The following is a 20868-nucleotide window of genomic DNA, read 5'->3' as shown; positions in this document are numbered from 1 at the left end:
GTTAGCTATTAACGTGGATATGATGAATAATTTACCTTACATTAATGAGCATGTCAAGTTTTATGGTTCATACGCACAGGTAGTCAAGATTCATAGATTGGGGTTGAAGATTTGAGTGCTAAAAAAACAATTTGAACCTTATAAAATATTTAAGTAATTTTTCTTTATGTGTCGAGAGATAGACTAATAATAATAGTCATTTCAACGTGTTTCTCTAATATAGAAAAAATAACTCTCAAAATAAAATATCACCTTAATCAATCTATCATATTTTTATTCCAAAAGTTATTTCCAACCCAAACTTCTCCTTTTCACAAACGAAAAAAATTATACATTAATTAATAAGCTTTGATTTAAAATATATTTCCGGTGAATTTGTAAGGAAGATAGAGTATGAGGTCTGTTTAAGCGATTTGATACTCAAATATGTGTATTGTATGACCGGAGAAACTCATAAAAATCACTTATTCATCTTACATAACTACTCATTATATTACGTATACACAATCTTCCTTCATTGTATACTCCTCATGTCGTGCCATCCATCGCCTCCTCTGCATGCCTCAACGTCCACCACGATGTCTCAGTAAAACTTCTACTCCACAAACTAAAAGTAAAACTGAAAACTTATATAACGGTTTCATATATCTTCTAATTCCATAAATAATAGTGGAACACGAGTTCTTTTGTCTATAGTGTTCTATCAGGAATGTGAATACATTTTATGTTGTTAAAGAAAAAAAAATTTAACTGTGCACATATTTTCGGAATATAACATTTCGTTACAGATGGAATTAAAATTCCGGCTCTGTCTAAATGTTTCTGAGGCTAAATAAGGACATTTAGACAAAGCCGAAATTTTAATTCTATCTGTAACGAAATGTTCTATTATGAAAATATGTGAACAATTAATTATTTTTTGTTTTCTTTAACAACATAAAGAGAAAATGGTGGCAATAATATCCAATGTTTAATCAAACCATGACTTATATACTCAATCTTTTTATTCTTTGGCAAAAATACCTAACGTTACTATTTTGCCATCCGTTACTACTAAGTCTGTTAGTATATAAACGGAGATACACGTGTCATTGTCCTTCGACGACGACGACGAGCAATAATAACACTTTGTTCTTCATCACTTACCCAGTGGCTATACGCGACACTTTTTCCTCCTTGGCGATCGAGTTCAACACCACCGAGCAAGCCATCGCTCGGTCAACGTGGCGAGCTTGAGGCCGTTGACTTCTATTATAATTCCGGTGAGTAAGAAGTCTTTCTTCGGTGGCGGATACGACAAGCAGAGGCCGAAGATGCGAAGGAAGGTCGGCGTCTACGTGGCAGTTCTTACCGGAGTTCTCGTCGGAGTCATCGCCGCAGGCGCGACGGCGTTTCTGCTGATCCGAATGAATAAGAAGATGAAGAATAAGATGAAAGCGATCTCCGATTTGGAGCTTCAACAGCTGAGCCTGAGCGTGAGGACGACCAGCGACAAGAAAGTCTCGTTCGAGAGCAATCTCGAAGGCTCGGTGGTCACGCCCAGGAAACCGACGGCGATCGTCGAGAATTTCACGGCGGAGGAGATTTGGAAAGCTACCGAGGGTTTCAGCCAAGGGAACCACATCGAAGGCTCAGTTTTCCACGGCTGTCTCAACGGAATAGACATCGCCGTCAAGCGCGTGAGTCCAGACGCGATCTCAGCCGTCGATCTCGAATTCGGGATAATCCACCGCCAACACCCGAATCTGATGAGGATATTAGGCACGTGCGCGAATTACGACAAAACGTCGTCGTTTCTGGTGTTCGAGTACGCGGCGAACGGGTCGCTGAAAGATTGGCTCCACGGCGGTCTGGCGATCAAGAGCCAGTTCATCGCCTCCTGCGATTGCTTCCTCAGCTGGACCCAGAGTTGTTATTAAATTTATTTTATCACATTTAATTGAAACAAAATAGTTATTTTTAATGAGATAATGACACGTGTATCTCCGTTTATATACTAACAGACTTAGTAGTAACGGATGGCAAAATAGTAACGTTAGGTATTTTTGCCAAAGAATAAAAAGATTGAGTATATAAGTCATGGTTTGATTAAACATTGGGTATTATTATCACCATTTTCTCCAACATAAAATGCATTCATGTTCCTGATACAACACTACAGATAAAAGAACTCCCGTTTCACTATTGTTTATGGAATTAGAAGATATATGAAACATTGAAACTGTTATACAAGTTTTCAGTTTAGCTTGTGGAATAGAAGTTTCCGTTCTTCTTCGGCTCCACGTGTTACTTGAGAATAGAAGGCCAACGACGAACTTATTTTCTTTAGCTTATAATTTAACCTATGCTTTTGATTTCTTCTCTCTTTATTCCTTCTCTCTGACTTCCACGCACCCTTGCTTTGCGGACGTGAGCCGAAATTAAGTGATTTGGGCGAGGCAAGGAGATCATTGGATACTTCTGAGATTTGTTTAGTATCTTTACTTATCCTTAAAACAGGTAGTGTCACCATATCGTCAAATGTTAATAATTATCTCATAATAGTATCATACGCATGCTAGTACAACAATAATCTATTATGAGATTGTTTTTTCATTTCGGACCAAAAAATATTCTGAGCTCGTTGGTTAAACTTAAACCATAATTATAAACAAATAATACCAAGAAAAAAAAAGCGCAATAAACAATAGTAATGTGGTCGTTGGTTCGCGAAGGAAGAAGAAGAACAATGTGCCTTCTCTTCCCTCAAACTCAGTCACACTCACTCGCTCTCAGTCCCAATAACTATCTCTGTCATTCTCTCCATAACATTACCAAACCCAAATCCCATCTCTCTTTCTCTCCCCACAACTATCCTCATCCATTTCTCTCTCACGTAACGTTCTCTCTCTCTCTCTCGAGCGCGCTCTCTCTATCTCTCTCTGGTTAACAATTCGTATTTCACGGTTCGTGTTTCAGGCTCTCGTCAAGGCAATCCCGAGGTTAGGCATTTTCGCGGCGTATTGTTCGAAGCCGAGAACCGAAGGTATGCCAAATCCGGAGACGATTACGTATTTGACTCAGCGAGAAGCTGCGGAGATCGATGAGACTCTTATGGGTCCTCTTGGCTTCTCTGTCGATCAATTAATGGTTAGATTCATCTTCTTCTTTTCTGATCAATTTCGTATTCGGTTTTTTGTTGTTGTTGTTGTCGTTGTAAAACAAAGTGATTTGGCGTTTGCTGATTTCTTCTCCTTCTGCTTCAGGAATTGGCTGGTTTGAGCGTTGCTGCTTCAATCGCCGAGGTGAGAATTGTTATTGTTTTGTTGTTCTTAATTTATGATCATTGATTAGCTTGGGGAATCTAGTTTTTTCTTCTTTTTGACTGTAATTATCACCTTTATGAACTACACATTAGTTTTTGTTTTTTATTTTTTTATTTTTATCGAAGCTAAGCTTCGCGTTGTTCATAAGAAGGCATTGGTGGCTAGTTGAAATATACTCCTACAAATTCTGGACTCTGGTTTGGGACATGTTATGCTACAATGAAGCTTAGAATTGTTCATTCTATTAGGTGTACAAAGCGAGCGAATACAGGCGTGTGCTTGCTCTTTGTGGCCCTGGGAACAATGGTGGCGATGGTCTCGTGGCTGCTCGCCACTTGTATCACTTCGGATACAAACCAGTCATTTGCTATCCAAAGCGTACTCAGAAGCCTTTGTATACTGGACTAGTTACTCAGGTGCTGGATCGGAATTCCAAACCCCTTGTTTATTTTTTTACTTACCACTTCGAGGTTCTTATATGTAGTTTGTTGGGGTTCTAATCTGAATGAGATTTTGTAGCTGGAATCATTATCGGTTCCTTTAATCTCGGTTGAAGATTTGCCATTAGACTTGTCGGAAGACTTTGATGTTATTTTGGATGCGATGTTTGGTTTTTCATACCATGGTAATTTCTATCCTGTTTGTTTGGTTAAACTTAGCCTTACGGATTTCTTCTTAGAAAAATCTATTACGTATTGACATTCATGTATTCATAGATATGCATAATTGATGCATGGTGGATCATGAAAATAAAACTGGAAATAAATAGAAGCGGATATGTTGACAAATTTGACCAACCACATGCATTGGTTTTTTTCTTCCTTCTAACTGCCATGTTTTATTTGCCAGGTTCTCCAAGGCCACCTTTTGATGGTTTGCTCCAAATGCTTATTTCTTTGCGTAATTATGATCAAATGAGCAAAAAAACTCCTCCTATTGTCTCGGTGGATATTCCTTCTGGGTGGCATGTTGAAGAGGGAGATGTTGGTGGTGAAGGCATTAGGCCAGACATGTTGGTAGGTTTCTTCTTTTTTTTTTCTTTTTTTTTTTTGTGTGTGTGTGTGTGTGTGTGCATTAGTGTTGTTCTTCCAATCTGACATCCAAAAGAGTTTCACTCTCATAATATCGTTACAGCTACATGTGCATCCATTCAGATACATTCACAGAATCACAAACAGACATTCCCCTGTACAGACAGATACATTTAAAATATGTGAATGCTATTGTTGATGAATTTTCAGTAATTTCTAGGTTTCTCTGACTGCTCCAAAGTTGTGTGCAAAAAAGTTCTCTGGTCCACACCACTTTCTTGGTGGCAGGTTTGTCCCGCCATTCATTGCCGACAAATACAAACTTCAACTTCCTTCGTATCCTGGAGCTTCAATGTGTGTCCGGATTGGTAAACTTGAGAAGATTGATGTGTCAGCTCTGAGAGAAAATTACATATCGCCGGAGTTCCATGAGGAACAGGTGGAGTCTGACCCAGTTGATCAGGTACTACTCAAGTAATGTTGTTTATTGTTAACCTTTTTCTGTATATAGTACTGTTCATCTCCTAAATTGCAATATTGCCATATCAGATTGCACACACACACACACACACACACACACACACACACACACACACATATGTGTGTATATATATTGTAATGAAAGGAACATAGGAGTTTGTCGCTAGGTATTTGACCGAATAGGATCGTCCAGTTCCTATACAACCTATCACTAAAATACCCCTAGAGAGGGCTAAGCGGAGCGAAAAAGGTTTTCCATGAGATGGGAAATGAAAGCTATTAGCCCCATAGGAGATTTGTGAATAAGTGATTTTCTGATAATGAGCAAGGAATATCTGTGTGTGTGTGTGTGTGTGTGTGTGTGTGTATATATAAAAAAAAAATTTGTGTGTGTGTGTGATACTGATACACACCGTCTATATTCCAGTTTCGTAAATGGTTTGAAGAGGCAGTGGCTGCGGGATTAAGAGAACCAAATGCCATGGCCATATCAACTGCTGGCAAGAGTGGAAAACCGTAATTTCTTTTCTTTTTGCTGTCTTGACTCTATTGATGGTAGTAGCATCTATTTATTGATGCAATTTAACAGTTCGGATGTACATGGACAGTTCTAAGAGAGTTGTTTTTAGCTACATCCCCCTTGTGATTGTATTATATTTTTGTTATGACTGTTTATGCAGCTCATCACGAATGGTATTGCTGAAAGGATTCGATGAGAGTGGATTTGTCTGGTTTGTACTGTCATATCTTTCGCTATCAAATGCGCATAACTGTATAGATAACATGCACTTTCTGTGAAGGTTTTCGAGATTCTTAAGCCGTTATTATGTACAGGTATACCAACTATGAAAGTCAAAAGGCTCATGAGTTATCAGAAAATCCCCATGCAGCACTTCTTTTTTACTGGGATGGTTTAAACCGGCAGGTAAACTGAACTTATGAGTGTCACATATTTGCCAACTGTTTTCTAGTATATTGATTTTATAAGCAAAGCTGTCATTTATTACAGAAAACACACGTTGTAACTTATAGTATAAATATTTCTAACGGTCTCTATCATCCTTAAAAGTTGTAAAAGTGAAATAAATTATGTTAGGATGGTTCCATCAAGGCATACATGTATCAGTTTAACCCTGAAGATTTTAGAAATTAATAACATTCATTGTTACAGATCATTACTAATCCTAGTTGGTGATCCCTAGGTAAGAGTGGAAGGGCCTGTTCAGAAAGTTTCTGATGAGGAATCAGAAAAATACTTCCACAGCCGTCCACGAGGCAGTCAGATTGGAGCAATAGTTAGCAAGCAGGTTTTTTTATTCTCAGTAGTCTGTTTTATTTATATAATAAAAATAAATTTCTTGGGTTCCCTTTTCTTCAATGGAAACTAAAATAAATAAAAAAAGGGACCTCTAACTGTACTATTTTTTATACTGAAAAACAATTAAAATATTTCCATATTGTCTTTGCAGAGCACTGTCGTACCTGGAAGGAATGTTCTACACAACTTGTACAAAGAACTAGAGGAGAAGTACTCCGATGGGTAAGTCATATCATGATCATATTTACTGGGAGTATATGGAAATTTATATTTAAGGTTTTGAGTTTTGTCCCGGAGTTCCTTGTTTGTAATAATATGTTTTTTGCATCATATGTTACTCTTGCTAATTCACAAAAATATTATAGGAAAATGTGATACAATCCAAACAATTCCATATAGATTAAAAAAAAAGTTTATGTGTAAAGTAAAATAGATATTGCGAATAAAAAGAACAATTACAAACAATGTTTCGAATACAGCTGCAGGTTCTTTGAGATACCTGCCCTCTCCAATATATTCTCAAAATATCCGAGTAAATCTTTCATTACCTCACAGCCATTTTTTTTCCCATCATCATCATCATCTTCTCTCTCTGTCTCTCTCTCTCTCTCTCTCTCTCTCTCTCTCTCTCTCTCTCTCTCTTTCTCTCTCTCTCACACACACATAAAAGACTACTCTGCCCCTGGCTCCTTTGTATACCACGGAAAGACCTTGTTGTCCCTGCCTTCATGCTGAGTGAACTTCTTGCCACTGCGCCTGATGTACGTCAGCTTGATCGGAGGTCTATCAAAATGTCCTTCCGATGCGGATTATTAATCGACAGTTCAACTACCAAAGCCTGTAAATATTTTGAGTTTCTAATAATAAAATGAAATCAGACAAAATCAAAATCAAGTGTTGTACATGAAGTGGCAAGTAAATTAGTTGAGAAACAATTATATTGATGAATGAATCCTTTGGTTATGACTATACCTCCTAAACGATTTTTAAATGGGTCACTGTTAGCACCTTGGATATATTCATGGGTGGTATCCCCTAGTCTTCTGGGTAGGTGTGTTGGTTTGCAAATGGTCCGGTTCTTTGGGTGTAAACCATTTTCACTTTCTCTATAATGTGCCCTGCCTTTCGCCAGGTTTTCTATATTAATTAATAGACTTGCTGTTTTCTCTAAGAAAAAAGGGGGATAAGCGGTTAAGGCATCAAAAAGAAAGTTTGACTATCAAAGTGACACTGCTGTCTTCTCTCTTCTCTCTCCTCACTCCTCTCTAAATTCTGTTGGTGTTCTGCCTACGCTCGTTTCTAATTTACTAGAATGGCCTTACGAACTATAGTTAATTTGTACCTGACTTGAGATTAGATAGCAAACTATTTCGTCTTTCTATTGGCAGGGATATAAATATGTTTCAATCGTCTGGGGAGAGCAATAGCATGGTTTCAATATGTTGATGCAGAGGGATACAGCAGTGAAGGTTTTCGAAGTGGGGCATCTGATAGTACAGGAGAAGGTTTAAGGGGAGCATATTCACTGTTTTTGAGAAGGTAAGATGATTCTTGTCCCTGAAAGAGGTCGTAGATCGGTCTGCCGAAAGCTCGTATGAGCCTTGAGTATCATCCTCAATGGTAGGTACAATGCGCGCTGCAGTCTAGGGGAGAATGGATAATACAGTAGACAACATCATAAGGTAATTTGTACTCAGGGGATATGGTTAGTTGGTGGATGTAATTTGTCGATCATCATCATCATCATCATCAAAAGACTGGTTAGTACAGAGTCACGAGGCGTCATTAGCAAAAATGTAGGAGCAGCGAGTGTGAGGAAAATTTATTGTGCTCCCATTTCTGTCAACAAGGCCGTAATCTGATGTCACAGAGAGAAAAGATCAACGTGTTATTGGAAAAATCATTGTTGTTAACCACAAGGAGTTGGTCTAGTGGTAAGGTTGAATGCTGCAATGTGTGGATACGTTCAGGGTCTCAGGTTCAATCTCCCATAAACTAATGAACTTGGGGCAACTGGGAGGTCTATCGGTCAAACTACCAGGGTCTCGTGGGCTTAGTCGGGCGAAGCTCTGAATACTAGGTGGTTCGTCACGGGCATAATATCGCAGTGCTCACTGAGCAATGGACAAGCGCTCATTGAGCAATGGACAAGCAACATAGTAGCTTTCAGAGACAGTTAGATTGTGATAGAATGTTGGTTATTGGATGAGTCATTGGTGTTTCTTCATAGGCATAATATCGAAGTACTCAGTAAATATTCATAGTGGGAACAATGGACAAGCAACAGACTAGCTGTCTGAGACTGCTAGTTTGTGATAGAATGACTCCCACTCGATTTGTGGAACTACCACTCTTTGAAAGTCATAGGGGAAAAGTGTGAGGGTCTACTCCAGGTTGTAAAGGACACTTCTCATGCCTTTTCTCAAGTACCCACAGTAAGCGTAAAGGCCCAAGGTCAAGTTTATGTCCCTTGTATGGGAATTTCTTATCTGTGTCTGTTCCACCTAAGTGGCAGATGCACGATTGATGGGTATCATCATATAGAGGTCGCCCGAAAACTCAATTTAAGGAATCTTAAAGTCTTATCACGATTTTAGAGAGAGACGGCAGAAGAAAAAAAATGTGGGTAGCTTTCGGAATGAATCGGCTTCGAATAAAGGGTCTAACTCAATAATGGTGACGCATAAAAAAACAAAATGTTCAGTCCGAGAGGAATCCCAGTGAATCGATTTGCGAGCACAAGATGTAGACAACATCGAGCTTTTAGAGGAAGCCCAACAAACCCTCAATTCCCTGAGGCCCACTAGTCTTGAAACGAGACCGATTCTTATGGGGAACCCTCCGTCTGGCAGGCCTGTTGGAATCCTTCCGCTTGTTGGGTTGGCAGGCCTCCCTCTGCAGGTCCACTTAGATGCTGGATCAATTTTTCTGTGCCATGATGAGCAAAATGGGGCCACTTTCTCGGAAACAGTTTTAAGGTCTTCAAGCAGAATGAAACCGAGGATAAAAGAGCACCAAAGGAATGACGGAAGATTGAAACCTAAGAAAAAAGAAGTTTTGCATGACTATGATCATGAATGGAATGGTTTTAACAGTGAAGTAGGAGAAATCACGTTGATACAGGAAAAAATTGTGGTAGTGATAGTGATCCAGATACACAGGGCGTCTTAAAAGGGTGTATGGTAGATGATTTTCGTGAAGATGGCGTAGTGGCGATAAGGAGAAAACATCTCTGTTTAGATGAGATTATGGCCATCACGAAAGGGATTCTTTGCTAGAGGACGGCTCTTTTGAAGACCCGTAGTTTTTCTTTGAGGACGAGGGCGAAATCGGCCCTAGAGGGCTTGGCCTTGGCCGTAGCTCATGCAGAATTGAAGAATCAACAAATTTGCAAAAAAGAGAAGAACGAAACGGCTTCGGTCTTATGCACCTACCGAGCTATGAGCCCTCTCGCCTCATGCTTCCCATGCGAGGCACTTGTGAATGCCCGAGTGCTACCCAAGATCGGCAGGGCCTCGCTTGGAGAGGGTGGATGGGCAAAAGTATATCGGTTAAAAGGGAGCAAAGAGAGTTGACGAATTTGGACTTCCAGATGAGGTTTGGACTAAGGGCCTGGGGCTGACAGAGGAAAAATATTAATATTACCAAAAATTTAGGAAAATAGCTAACTTAGAACGTTTGACATTGCTAAATAGCCAATGTTTGGTAAATCTGAGGTAAATAGGCACTTTCAGACATAAATCTTAACTAGCCGTTTGGTATTGAAAGTGATTATTTACCTAAGATATATCAAACGTTGGCTATTTAGCAATATCAAACGTTTAAGTTGGCTATTTTCCTAATGGACCCTAATATTAATCGTTTCATGGAATGTTACAAGTTCGGGTCAACCCGACAAGTGCAGAGGAATTAAAGCCCTAGTAAGTAGCGTGAACCCATACATCGTGGTGCTCTAGAAACTTGGGAAAACAACAGAGGGTAGAAGATATGTGGGAGTTTTTGGAGTTCGAGATTGAAGAAGTGGATTTTACTCACCGAACTTGGAATGGTTGTAGGCTTTTTATGATTCGGGATTTGCATAATGTCAAAGTCATTAACAGCTTAGTAGGAGATTTTCTGTAATCTCCATCAAGTTTATGAAGGACGATTCGTTTTGGTTTTCCGGAGCTTGCGAACCGTGTATGTCAAAGGAAAGATGGAATTTATTGGACGAGTTGGGTAGTCTTGGGGAGTTACGCGGGTAAGGTTGGTGCAGGTATGGTGTACTGCAGTCTATTTTCAGCTAACTTCAATGGAGTTTATCCAACTTGACCCATTTCTCTTCACTCGTCGCACTACATGACGTGTACCTAATAAAGCACAAAAAGTTGACATACACCAAGAAATCAAGCTTCTAACATTAGTTTTTTACAGTTGGATTAACCAACTCTTATTAAACCTCAGACAAGAGTAATCAAATGCAATTAATGGATATTCCATATCGTTTCCTCATGTAATATCATCTTGCATCAAAGATAAAGTGTAACTTATGAAAAAAGACCATGCCTGCTACTGTAACGACCTAGGTAACACTTTCTTTTTTCTTATTTTATTTATTTATTTATTTATTTTTTTCATGTTCAGAAGTTTGATTCCTAAACCTACATACTGGGGAGGATACAGGCTTAAGCCAGACAAATTCGAGTTTTGGCAAGGACAGACGTCTCGTTTACATGACAGGTGGTTCCTATCCCATCTATAGCAGGTGTTTCTTCATCATTTTAATTCTATATTTGCTACTTGGCTATGTGAATGGGATTGATTCCAAAAAGACAGTAAGAAAATGTCTCTTCAGTTTTCCATTGGCTTTTCATTATCTCGCTCCCATAGCATTAAATTGTTGAATTAAAGGCGTACTTGTGGGAATCATATATCCATGTTACAAGCGATGTTCAACTATGTAATCTCCTTTGGAAAAACTAGTCTAATCTTTGGCTTTACGAGGGGTGTGTGCTAGGACATCTGTTAACTGTTAGATTGTTTGGGTCCTTCTTCCATAAAAGAATTGTGAAATGGAGCAAAGAGCTTTCTGCTTTAGATAGGGTTAAATTATGCCGTTCTATTTTTTTTTTTCTTAAATTGACACGGTGGTCATTGCATATGGTGATCATACAGAACTGAACTGATTCCCAGGAATTTTCATCTTCTTACTCAAACTGCAACTCAAGTCATTTTTTTTGTTGTTGCTATTTTAATCCATTTTGCAGTAGCAACTCTTTTATTCAACTTCACTTGCTTGTTCACAGTTTTTCGATGTTCACATTATGAAATGCAAACACTGGAGGAATGGGGTGTTTTGTAAAGATTAATTGTGTCTGACATTTGTACTATCTTTGGGTTTCACATACATTAAAAATGTTTATGTCATTTATTATGTTTATGGGACAGGTTGAGATACACTCCGGAGGAGAACAATGGCAAACAAGTATGGAGAGTTGAGCGATTGGCTCCATGAAAACTATGTTCATCTGTCTTCATTGTGAAGTTTGAATTCTGTGGTGCGTAGCAATTTATTTCTTACGCCCTGGTGTACCTTTTCATTTTTGCGTGATTAAGAGGCGTGTAGAAATCTTCAGTAGTTATGGAGGCATTTTCATAGGGCTTTTATCCGAAGGGAATATGATATAAATCAAAATCCATTCGTAGTGGTTCATCGATCTTATACTTGTGACTTGATCTTGAAAACTCTCTTGTTTTCTTTAGAGCTAGGTTAAAAATCAAAGAACTCGGTGGAATAGAGGTAGGTATGTGGAGCTGGAATACTGCACTGGATGATAGGTCAATTTTGCGTTCTTTTAAAATATAAGTATACGTAAGTCCTAGGAATCAGGGGTGCGCAAATGTTGATATTTCCTTGATTCTCGAGTCTCACATTTTGTAGGGTTCGTATGGTCACCGATTCTGGATAGACGACAGAAAGAATACGAAGGAAATGGATATGATGTAAGAAATAAGTAAAGCTTTTGTTTTGGAATGACGTTATATAGTGATTCCAAGATCTTTAAGATAACGATGCTTGCCAATAATTTAGTGCCAAAACCGGTGTATGTGTAGTTTGTGGCACTTCTGTTTTTACTTTCCTTCTTCGTCATAAGAAAAACTGGTAAAGTATGGACTCCTTTGTTCCTTTTGAGACATATACGAGGACATTATGGCACTTGTAATTTGTGAATGTCGATTGATATATTCTTTCTAGCTTCCGTCATTCTCGGTTTAATTATCATCACATCCCTTGACTAGTCAAGTCAGCATCACATTTTCACTTGATTACTACTTATCAGACGTTTGCATCAATACACTGTTTAAATAGATAGATGGATATAGATATGCATGCAAGCTCAGCTAAACTGCCATTTTCCTTGAGCTAGTGCTATATTACTTTTTTTTAATAACATGATGAATTCTCATTTGTTTCTGTCATTCTTTCTTTTTGTCCCTTAGTTTTGAATGAGTTTGTGATAAACCCCTTTTGAGGTTTCATTTCCATCAAGTTTTGACAAGGCTTTTAATCTGAAAGGAATTATTGAGCGCAATCACGTATTGCGTGGGGTTCTGTATACATATGAATATGATGTTTAGTCGAGATTTTTGTTTAAAAGTCTAGTACAGCAAGACACTAAAAAGACTGTTTACTTGAGTTGAAAGAAAACATTTTTATTTTTATTTTTAAAAAGAGAACGCCCTTACTGTAATTTTTTATTTATTTATTTATTTTTAATTTTTTATTTATTTATTTTTTTTTAATTTTTTTTTTATATACTATATTTTACTCTCAATATCATGAATCTATCTCATTTGTCTCTCTAATTGATTTTGAATGTGCTTGACTTTTGAAAGTGAAAAAGTAGATCGTAAGGGATGGAGGCTAAAGGGGTGAAATAGATTCAAGTAATTTTTTTTTGTCATATATGAGGGCATTTTAATCCAAAATAATAATAATAAAAAATATATGAAATGAAACGTCTGTATTCATAATTTGTCAAGGGTTCCATGGAAGCTCTCCATAGTGGATTTTTCATTGATTTTGAGTGTGCTATATTCCAATTTAGCTGTTTGTAATCGAATGAACAGTAAAACCTATCTCTAACTTACTTTATAATGGAATGAGAAGTGACAAAATGAGATTGTGTATGAATTATAATATAATAATTATCAAATTAAAATTATTAAAATATTAAAGAAAATGTGGAATATATTTTTTTTTGTGTTAAAAACGGAGTATTGAATTGAAAATGATATAAATTACATTTGAAGTATAAAAACTGTATTTATAAAGTTTTTAGATTGGAAATGGTTTAGGAGTAATTCGGTTCAAATTTCGAGATAAAACTATTGCTTGAGAAAGTACATTTTCTTAATATTATTCAGCCCACATCCCTTTATCAATTTATGTGCTATAACAGGTGGAGTGGCAATTGGAGCACTGCGAATCTGTGATCAACGAAACATGTTTTTATTTTTTTTTATTTTTTAGTTTTTATTTTTTATTTTTTATGTCTAAAAGGTGATTGATGAACGTTTAAAATCTCTAACAAAACATTAAACAAAAGAGAAATACAATCCTCCCAATAAAAGTGAAGTCCCTTTGCTCTTCCAAATAGAATAAGGCTGATATGAACTACTTTGGAGGTTCTTTTATGGCTGTTTCTTTACGAGAATATCATTGATTGTATTTAGGAAGGTCATGACTCATAGCTATCACGCCAAAATGGGTTCCACGTTGTGTGTGTGTGTGTGTGTATATATATATATATATATATATATATATATATATATATATATATATATATAAAATATATATATATATATATATTTTTTTTTTCCCTTTTCATTTTCTTTTGACCAGGTGAAATTAAATCCTGACGCTACTTTATTTGAAAGGCCAATTTGATTCAACGACTTTCTTTCAAAAGTTGTAAGTTCCACTTCCTTATGAGAATTTTGAATATATTAAGGGTTCACATATATTTTTAATGTAAAAAAGTTCAAACAAACTGTACCCTTGTATATAACTCAGCAACTTTATAAAGAATGATTCCATGATTGAGCATGATATGAAAAATAATATGTAGATAGAGATCGAATCTGAAAAGTTTTGAAATTGGATCATTGTTCTCACAAAATGTGATTATAATTTACTTTATTATAATTTGACAGTTAATAAAACGTGTAATGTTGATAAAACAAGACGTCTTACTCAAAGGTCACAATAACTTATATAAAGTATATTCTAAAAACTAATATGCACACCTGAGGTGAGGAATTTTCAAAATACTTCGAAAAGAAAATGATTAAAATATTATTTTGCTCTCTCTCTCTCTCTCTCTCTCTCTCTCTCTCTCTCTCTCTCTCTCTCTCTCTCTCTCTCTCTCTCTCTCTCTCTCTCTCTCAAATCATGAACGTAGAAAGTTTTGAAAATTCAATGGAGTTCTCTCTATATAACTTAAGAAATTGAAAAAAATAGATTTTATTCGTTGTCATCAAGGTTTGAAATATCGCGTGGGATATGATATCCCACTTCTCACAAAATTAGGGAGCGATTTGATATTCTCCACCGAGTAAGGTCGAATTTGGCAATATTTTTGCAAGAGAAAGTAGTGGCAATAATACTCAATATAAAATACTATTTATATACTCAATTTTTTTTTATTTAGCAAAAATACCACATGTTACGTTATATTGAGTCCGTTACTATTCGGACCATTAAGTTCAAACATAAATTTTAACGGCAAAGTATTTACGTGTAACTAAATTTGAAACTTTAAATATTTTTGTTGGGAATATTGCCCACTTGAAGATAATGAACAAATGATTACTAAATTCGATAATAAGATTACTTTATTAGCATTATATGATTAGTGAGTTGATTTCTAAACAATTAGAATCAATAACAACTATCTTCCATAGCCTCCGTATTAAACTGAGTCACGTGCTGGGCACCTGAGTTCAGGCGGTGAGCTAAAACGAGGTCGATGACTGATATATGCCTGGAAAGCTATATCTAAAGTCATATATGTGGAACACATAGGTGAAGGCTGATCACTATGTGGAAGCATTCTACACTTGTGGTAAGTGTTCGACTTGGACAGGTCTTGGTTGTAGATGTGTCGTTTAAGGACCGTTACGACACACTAACCGAGGCCGCTATGATGGTCACAGTGAGACTTGATCTGAATCCTGTAGTGATCATGGACACTGGGTCATGTTACTGAGCTCTTTGACTCATTCGCTAAAAGGCTATCCATGTTAATCACAACTTATGTCTTGGGAGTCTCTCAGAGCATGATTCGAGTGGGAAGTGATTTACAGATACGGAATCCAGCCTTCCTGAAAGAAGGCTAATGTTCACTCACCTAAGGGTTGATTCCAGAACCGATAGATTGCTAACACTTTCGAAGTAAGTAACGTTCGAAATAATCTTTCGCTGGGGAAACAACAATGCTTAGGGCTGATATGTATCAAGAGAAGTATAACGGAAAAAATTGACTTCTCTTGACACGGGTTGAACCTGGAGGATCTTGATCACGAACTGACTATATCAGTGGACACTCGTCACGATGAGTAAATATAATTCTAGTATTAAAGGAGAGTTCATTCTTGGCTTACAAAGTGGAGTATTTGACCAAGATTAGACGAATCGATGGAAAAAGGAAAATGACTATTTCGTCTTTTTCATCGGATTTGTTAAGCTTCTATTACTAGGTCCATAGTCCCCGATTCGGGTCTGATAAATGCGGATAAGAACTTTCGTATAATAATGTTTATCATTATTAATCTCACTTGCTGTAATTGTGATTGACAGCATTAATTCTGGAAAACGGGTATTCGCATAATTAAATAAATATTTACGGTAGAATTGTTTATTTATTGTTGGATCAAGTAAATAATCAATTATTAATTATTTGTTTGTTGTCGGACTAAGTAAATAAATAATTAATTGGGTTTTAAGCAATTGGGCCTTGCACAATATATGAAAATCGGATTTGGGAATTTTGGCATGGGAGTTGCGCAAATTTGCCTTGGCCGTGTGCCTAAATCCGACTTTTATGACATTAGTATTTACCAATATTTTCTCTTTAGTTGTTTAACTAAATGAGAGAGAATAATATAAGATATTGTCTTTTATTCTCTCCTTATTTAAAGGAAAGTATTTAGGAGAATATATTTAAAGGGAAATAATATATTCTCCTTTACTATCTCACTAAATAAAATATTCTCTATTTAAATAGAGAATAATATCCCATAGATAATTATCTGATGGATGAGAGAAAAAGTAGGATTCACTTGTTGAGATCCAATGGCCTAGATTATATCCTCTAGTGTGAACACAATAAAAGGAAATAATATATTCTGGAAGGTTCCATGAATATCTCCTTTTACTACTATAAATTGGGGTCCATGAGAAGGCATGAAAAAAAGAAGGATTTTGACTTAATAATTTCGTGGCTCTCCCTCTTGGCCGTGCGAAATTTTCTGCCTCTCCCCCTCGGAAATTCGTTTCCATTCTTAGTAAAATAAGAGCGAGATTTGAAACACCACATTTCTCATCTAGTGAGATAAAGACTGTGCCCACTCATCTTTCTTATTTGTCTCAGAGATTACGTTTCGGAAGACTAAGGTGTCATCCTCGAGTCCTTCATCAAGACGACGCAAGGAGTACGCGATTGGTTTAGGAGCGTTCTGTAGCTGAACCGAAAATCAATGTAAGTATTCGTTTTTTTCTTCAAATCGGTTGCTTGATAAATATGCTCTCGCGAATTAAATTAATTAAACATAACCAGATCTTGTTAATTATAACCATAATTTAATTAGCTTATGATCAGCGTAATTAATTATTTTTCCGCATTAATATGGTTATATGGGAGAATCATCTTTAACGAGTGATATCAGAGCGATTGTTCGTGTCTGATACGCGCTTGATTCCCCAATAATTTTTGCCCAAGAAAAAAAGAATGAGCATATAAGTAGTGTTTTGTTTAAACGTTGAGTATTTTTGTCACCTTTTCCCCTTTTCACAAATACCACAAATACTATGGACACAGTGCAAAAATCGCACATAAACCACAAAATATCGCAAAAATCAAATATCATTTTTCCTCAAATGCATAATAATCGCACATTTTTTGCAAAAGCCGCAAACTTTTAATTTATATATATATATATATATATATATAATATGTATATGCTGTACACGGACTAACAGTAAAATCAGAGGTGCGATGTGACAAAGTATGTCAATTTTTGGTTATACACACACTTTCATAAGGATTTATGATAATTTACAAATTTATCATTAAAATTAAAACTAAAATAGGAAGATTTTGTGATAGAGTGTAAAACGAATCATGAAATTTAAAACCATGTTTTTGTTAGCCATATAGCTAATAATAGGTGGAAAAAAATAAAATTTTCATAAAATTAAATAGATAAAAATAAGAAACTAATAACATAATACGTAGACATGAAATACAAACTAAAAATAAATTAAAATAAATAAACCGGATATCACCAAAATTCGACAAAGAAAGGGAAATGGAGAACACGTCGAGGCATGTTCGACAATTTTCTTAAAGCGTTATTATTGCTCTCTCACTGGGTGCTGGAATAACTTTAGTAACCATCTCCCGGGATACAATGACGTACGAGATGAACAACACACCATCTTGTTCAATTTCGACATACTTGAACGTATGCCAGATTACCATCACTACACCGAGAGAAATGAGGAGAAAGAACGAAAGATTTTCGCGTCTGTTTACTACAGCTTTTCAACCCTTTGTTTGGCTAATTTCTCTTTCATTTCTCCTCTGCCAAGAATGAGGAAACGTCCAGCCTTATGTAGGCCTATTTTTTTGAACATTTTTTTGGCACAAAACTGCTGCCCCTTAATTAATGCACATTACATTAAACCTTTTAAATGTCTAAAAACGTTCGGCCATAATGTCCATTAGTGTATGATTGTTACCAGCTCATAATGCCCATTATTGCATGATAAAATCAGCCCAATTGTGAACTTAACAACCCAATTAAAACATACAAAACGTTCTTAAAAATTAGACCACAACACAAACAGATTCCTTAAGAATTTTGATGTTTTTAAACACACTTTGAAATCAATTTCTCATTCATCTTAGCTCTGATTTAGGAAAATAAATAACCGATCTTCTACCTCTCGCAATGAGGAATAAAAATCTGGTCAAACTTTTCGGTTACGATGAGTGGAACTCACTTAAATATTTTCCACAAATAAGCCAGTATTAAATACTATTTCATGTCATGGATTACAACACAATGATATTAATACTCTTTAATTTCATGAATTACACACTCTATTACAACAATCCCCCGCGTGAATGAAATTGAGTTAAATCCACACAGGAAATGACCCATCTCGGTATGTGATAGCTTCCATGGTCAAAATCAGTATAGGATAGGTAGGCACCCTTGAACCTTGTCTCGCGTAAGTATACCATGTTTACTGACTACTCAGTAGACGCGATGTCTTTGAACTATTAGTCGTTTTGTATAAACAATAAACATATTTCTTACAGATATCTTTCTGACACAAGATTCAGTTATCTGGTTATGTTTATTTCGGCCCTGAAACATTCGCCTAGTTTTACAAGAGTTTCTAAAGAATGAAGCCCAATTAATTCTCTTTCAAAACGGCCCCACTTCTGTTTAAGATAGGTGATTCTTTACCAAAAGTAATCCCAAATTATTTTATCGAAATCTCAAAATGTTCGATATCACGGAATCATTAAAAGGTCAACTCTTAACCTTGTACGTGTTTCATCGTTTAATCATAGGAATAGGACCAAGGTCTTTCCCCACAATGACCTCACTTCATCTCGAAAATTAGTTATCCTTTTGAGCCAAGATCTTTATTATCCATGGGCTTAAGCTCTATTCCTTTAGATGTCTTCTCTAAATGGTCCGTCTATAACCCTTTGGCCAGTGGATCCTCAATACTCTCTATGGACCGAACATAGTCAATTCAATTGACTCCAGATAAAAGAAGTTAACTCATGGTTTCATATGGCCAACAAAAATGTCTACACATACGATAGTTCATCACGTTATATGCTCTACCAATTATAAATTGGTTATTACAATATAAACATATTGTAGGCACAAGTCAAGAGTATCCTCTACAAAATAGATTCAACATCTTTGTCACATTTATCACTGTAACAAACTCAGACTCCATCGTGGATCTAGTTATCACTTATTGTAGGGAGGATTTCAAAGACACAACTTCATCTCCCCAAATGAATACAAATCTGCCAACGGATTTCAAATATCTAACTCGCATTATTGAATCATTCAATGAATTTTGAAATATCACGTATGCTGTAGATCATAATCACGAGTAGATCGTGGATACCTTAGTACCCTCATGCTCTATTTCCAGTGTTCAAAACCCGAAATACTCGTATATCTAGCCAATCTACTCACAGTGTAGGCTAAGTCTAATCATGTACAAGTTACTAAGTACATGAGACTCCCTAACACTCTCACCTATTCAATTTAAGAGATGTTTTCTACTTTATTCTCAGACAAGCATTTTCTAGCTTCAATATGACATCTAGAAATTCTAGAATGGTCATTTTCAAGCTTGTCCAAAATTTTGTCAACAAGGTGTTACCGTTTCAAGACAATCCCATTAGACGTTCATGTAAATTAGACACCCAATATTACATCGGCAAGTCTAATATCTTACATATCAAGCCCACCGTTTAATATATCATGTATATTTGAACATGAGATCATAATAACTCATAATAAGTATGCCATCAACATATAAATACGGAATCATATCACCATGTTTAGTGTATACTCATTTTTCAAACTCATGGATCTCAAATCCAATTGACATTTTAATGGAGTCAATTTTCTTAAGCCATTATCATGGCCTTTCGTTGAGATCATAAAGCGATATGACCAACTTACATACTTTCCTTTCTTGCCTAGGCGCAATACAAACACCGGGTTGTTTAACATAGATTTTGTCAAGATATCTATCAAGGAAAATAAGTTTACATCCTTATGACGAATTTCAAGATTATGCAACGTCGCAAACGAAATTATCATTATAATGGAAGTTATTCTCGTGACGGAAGAATACATAAGTGGTCAAGACTTTCTAGATGTCTTATGACATTTTATTACAAGTCTCGTCTTGTAATTAACCATTTAAGTCATCCACTTTCATCTTCCTCGTGAAGATACACTTTGAACCAAGTGTTTTACTACTTAGGAAGAAGATTAACCAACTTCCAAGTGTGATAGAGTCTCTTTCACTTCTTATGGCGTAAGTCATAAATGATTCTCAAAAGAGTTTAAAGACTCTTAACATGCTAGAGATAAACTCTCTAGCATATATAGGTCAGAAATTCATAATCAAATGACATTTCCACCAAACTTATTCGCTTCATGTAAGTCATTTAGAATTTATCTCTTCTTCGGGCTCATTATCAAGTTATGAAGTTATTTCCTCAATAACCTCAAAAAATTGATTTGATCAGCTCGGCTCATCTACCTTAGACTTATAAGGAAATGCATGCTCGAAGATCGAAGCATTTTTTTATTCAATAAATGAATCATTATGCTTATCGAGGTCTTTCAAACCACATACAATGCACCAATATGCATCGCCAATATGTGCATATTCAATGAAGAATGCAACCAAAAG

The 20868-nt window shown here is 36.2% G+C and overlaps 1 protein-coding gene and 1 pseudogene across 3 annotated transcripts; both read left to right on the top strand.

The window, feature by feature from the left end:
• The first annotated feature begins 981 nt into the window (after positions 1–981).
• LOC149390665 (protein LYK2-like) lies at positions 982–1919 on the top strand (annotated as a pseudogene).
• A 690-nt stretch (positions 1920–2609) lies between these two features.
• LOC149390664 (pyridoxin (pyrodoxamine) 5'-phosphate oxidase) lies at positions 2610–12373 on the top strand. Of its 3 annotated transcripts, none has more exons than XR_016300143.1 (15): positions 2610–2875; positions 2959–3129; positions 3246–3284; positions 3554–3721; positions 3825–3930; positions 4155–4321; positions 4557–4799; positions 5244–5332; positions 5497–5547; positions 5651–5741; positions 6019–6123; positions 6286–6356; positions 10758–10878; positions 11562–11671; positions 12055–12373. XR_016300143.1 is itself a non-coding variant. In XM_089619441.1 (15 exons), exons 1-14 carry the CDS (start codon positions 2693–2695, stop codon positions 11626–11628), a joined length of 1644 nt encoding a protein of 547 aa, XP_089475567.1. In that variant the 5' UTR covers positions 2612–2692; the 3' UTR covers positions 11629–11671; positions 12055–12373. The 3 variants fall into 3 exon arrangements, 2 of the variants coding, with proteins under 2 accessions (XP_089475567.1, XP_089475566.1); XM_089619441.1 differs by having other exon boundaries at positions 2612–2875; positions 10761–10853; XM_089619440.1 differs by having other exon boundaries at positions 2618–2875; positions 10758–10853.
• The last annotated feature ends 8495 nt before the right edge of the window (positions 12374–20868 follow it).

This window comes from Urtica dioica, chromosome 7 (genome assembly GCF_054948205.1).
Source record: "Urtica dioica subsp. dioica isolate 48M chromosome 7, U.dioica_male_clone48M_v1_H2, whole genome shotgun sequence".
Classification (NCBI taxonomy): Eukaryota; Viridiplantae; Streptophyta; class Magnoliopsida; order Rosales; family Urticaceae; genus Urtica; species Urtica dioica.
This window is presented reverse-complemented; position numbering and strand designations above follow the sequence as displayed.

Bases quoted from the DNA above. Each gene is read 5' to 3' on its own strand.
- LOC149390664 (XM_089619440.1), top strand. From the start codon at position 2,693: ATGTGGTCGTTGGTTCGCGAAGGAAGAAGAAGAACAATGTGCCTTCTC. The intron at 3,722-3,824 runs GTGCTGGATCGG...GAGATTTTGTAG, and splicing joins ATACTGGACTAGTTACTCAG to CTGGAATCATTATCGGTTCC. The intron at 10,854-11,561 runs GTGGTTCCTATC...TTTATGGGACAG, and splicing joins ACGTCTCGTTTACATGACAG to GTTGAGATACACTCCGGAGG.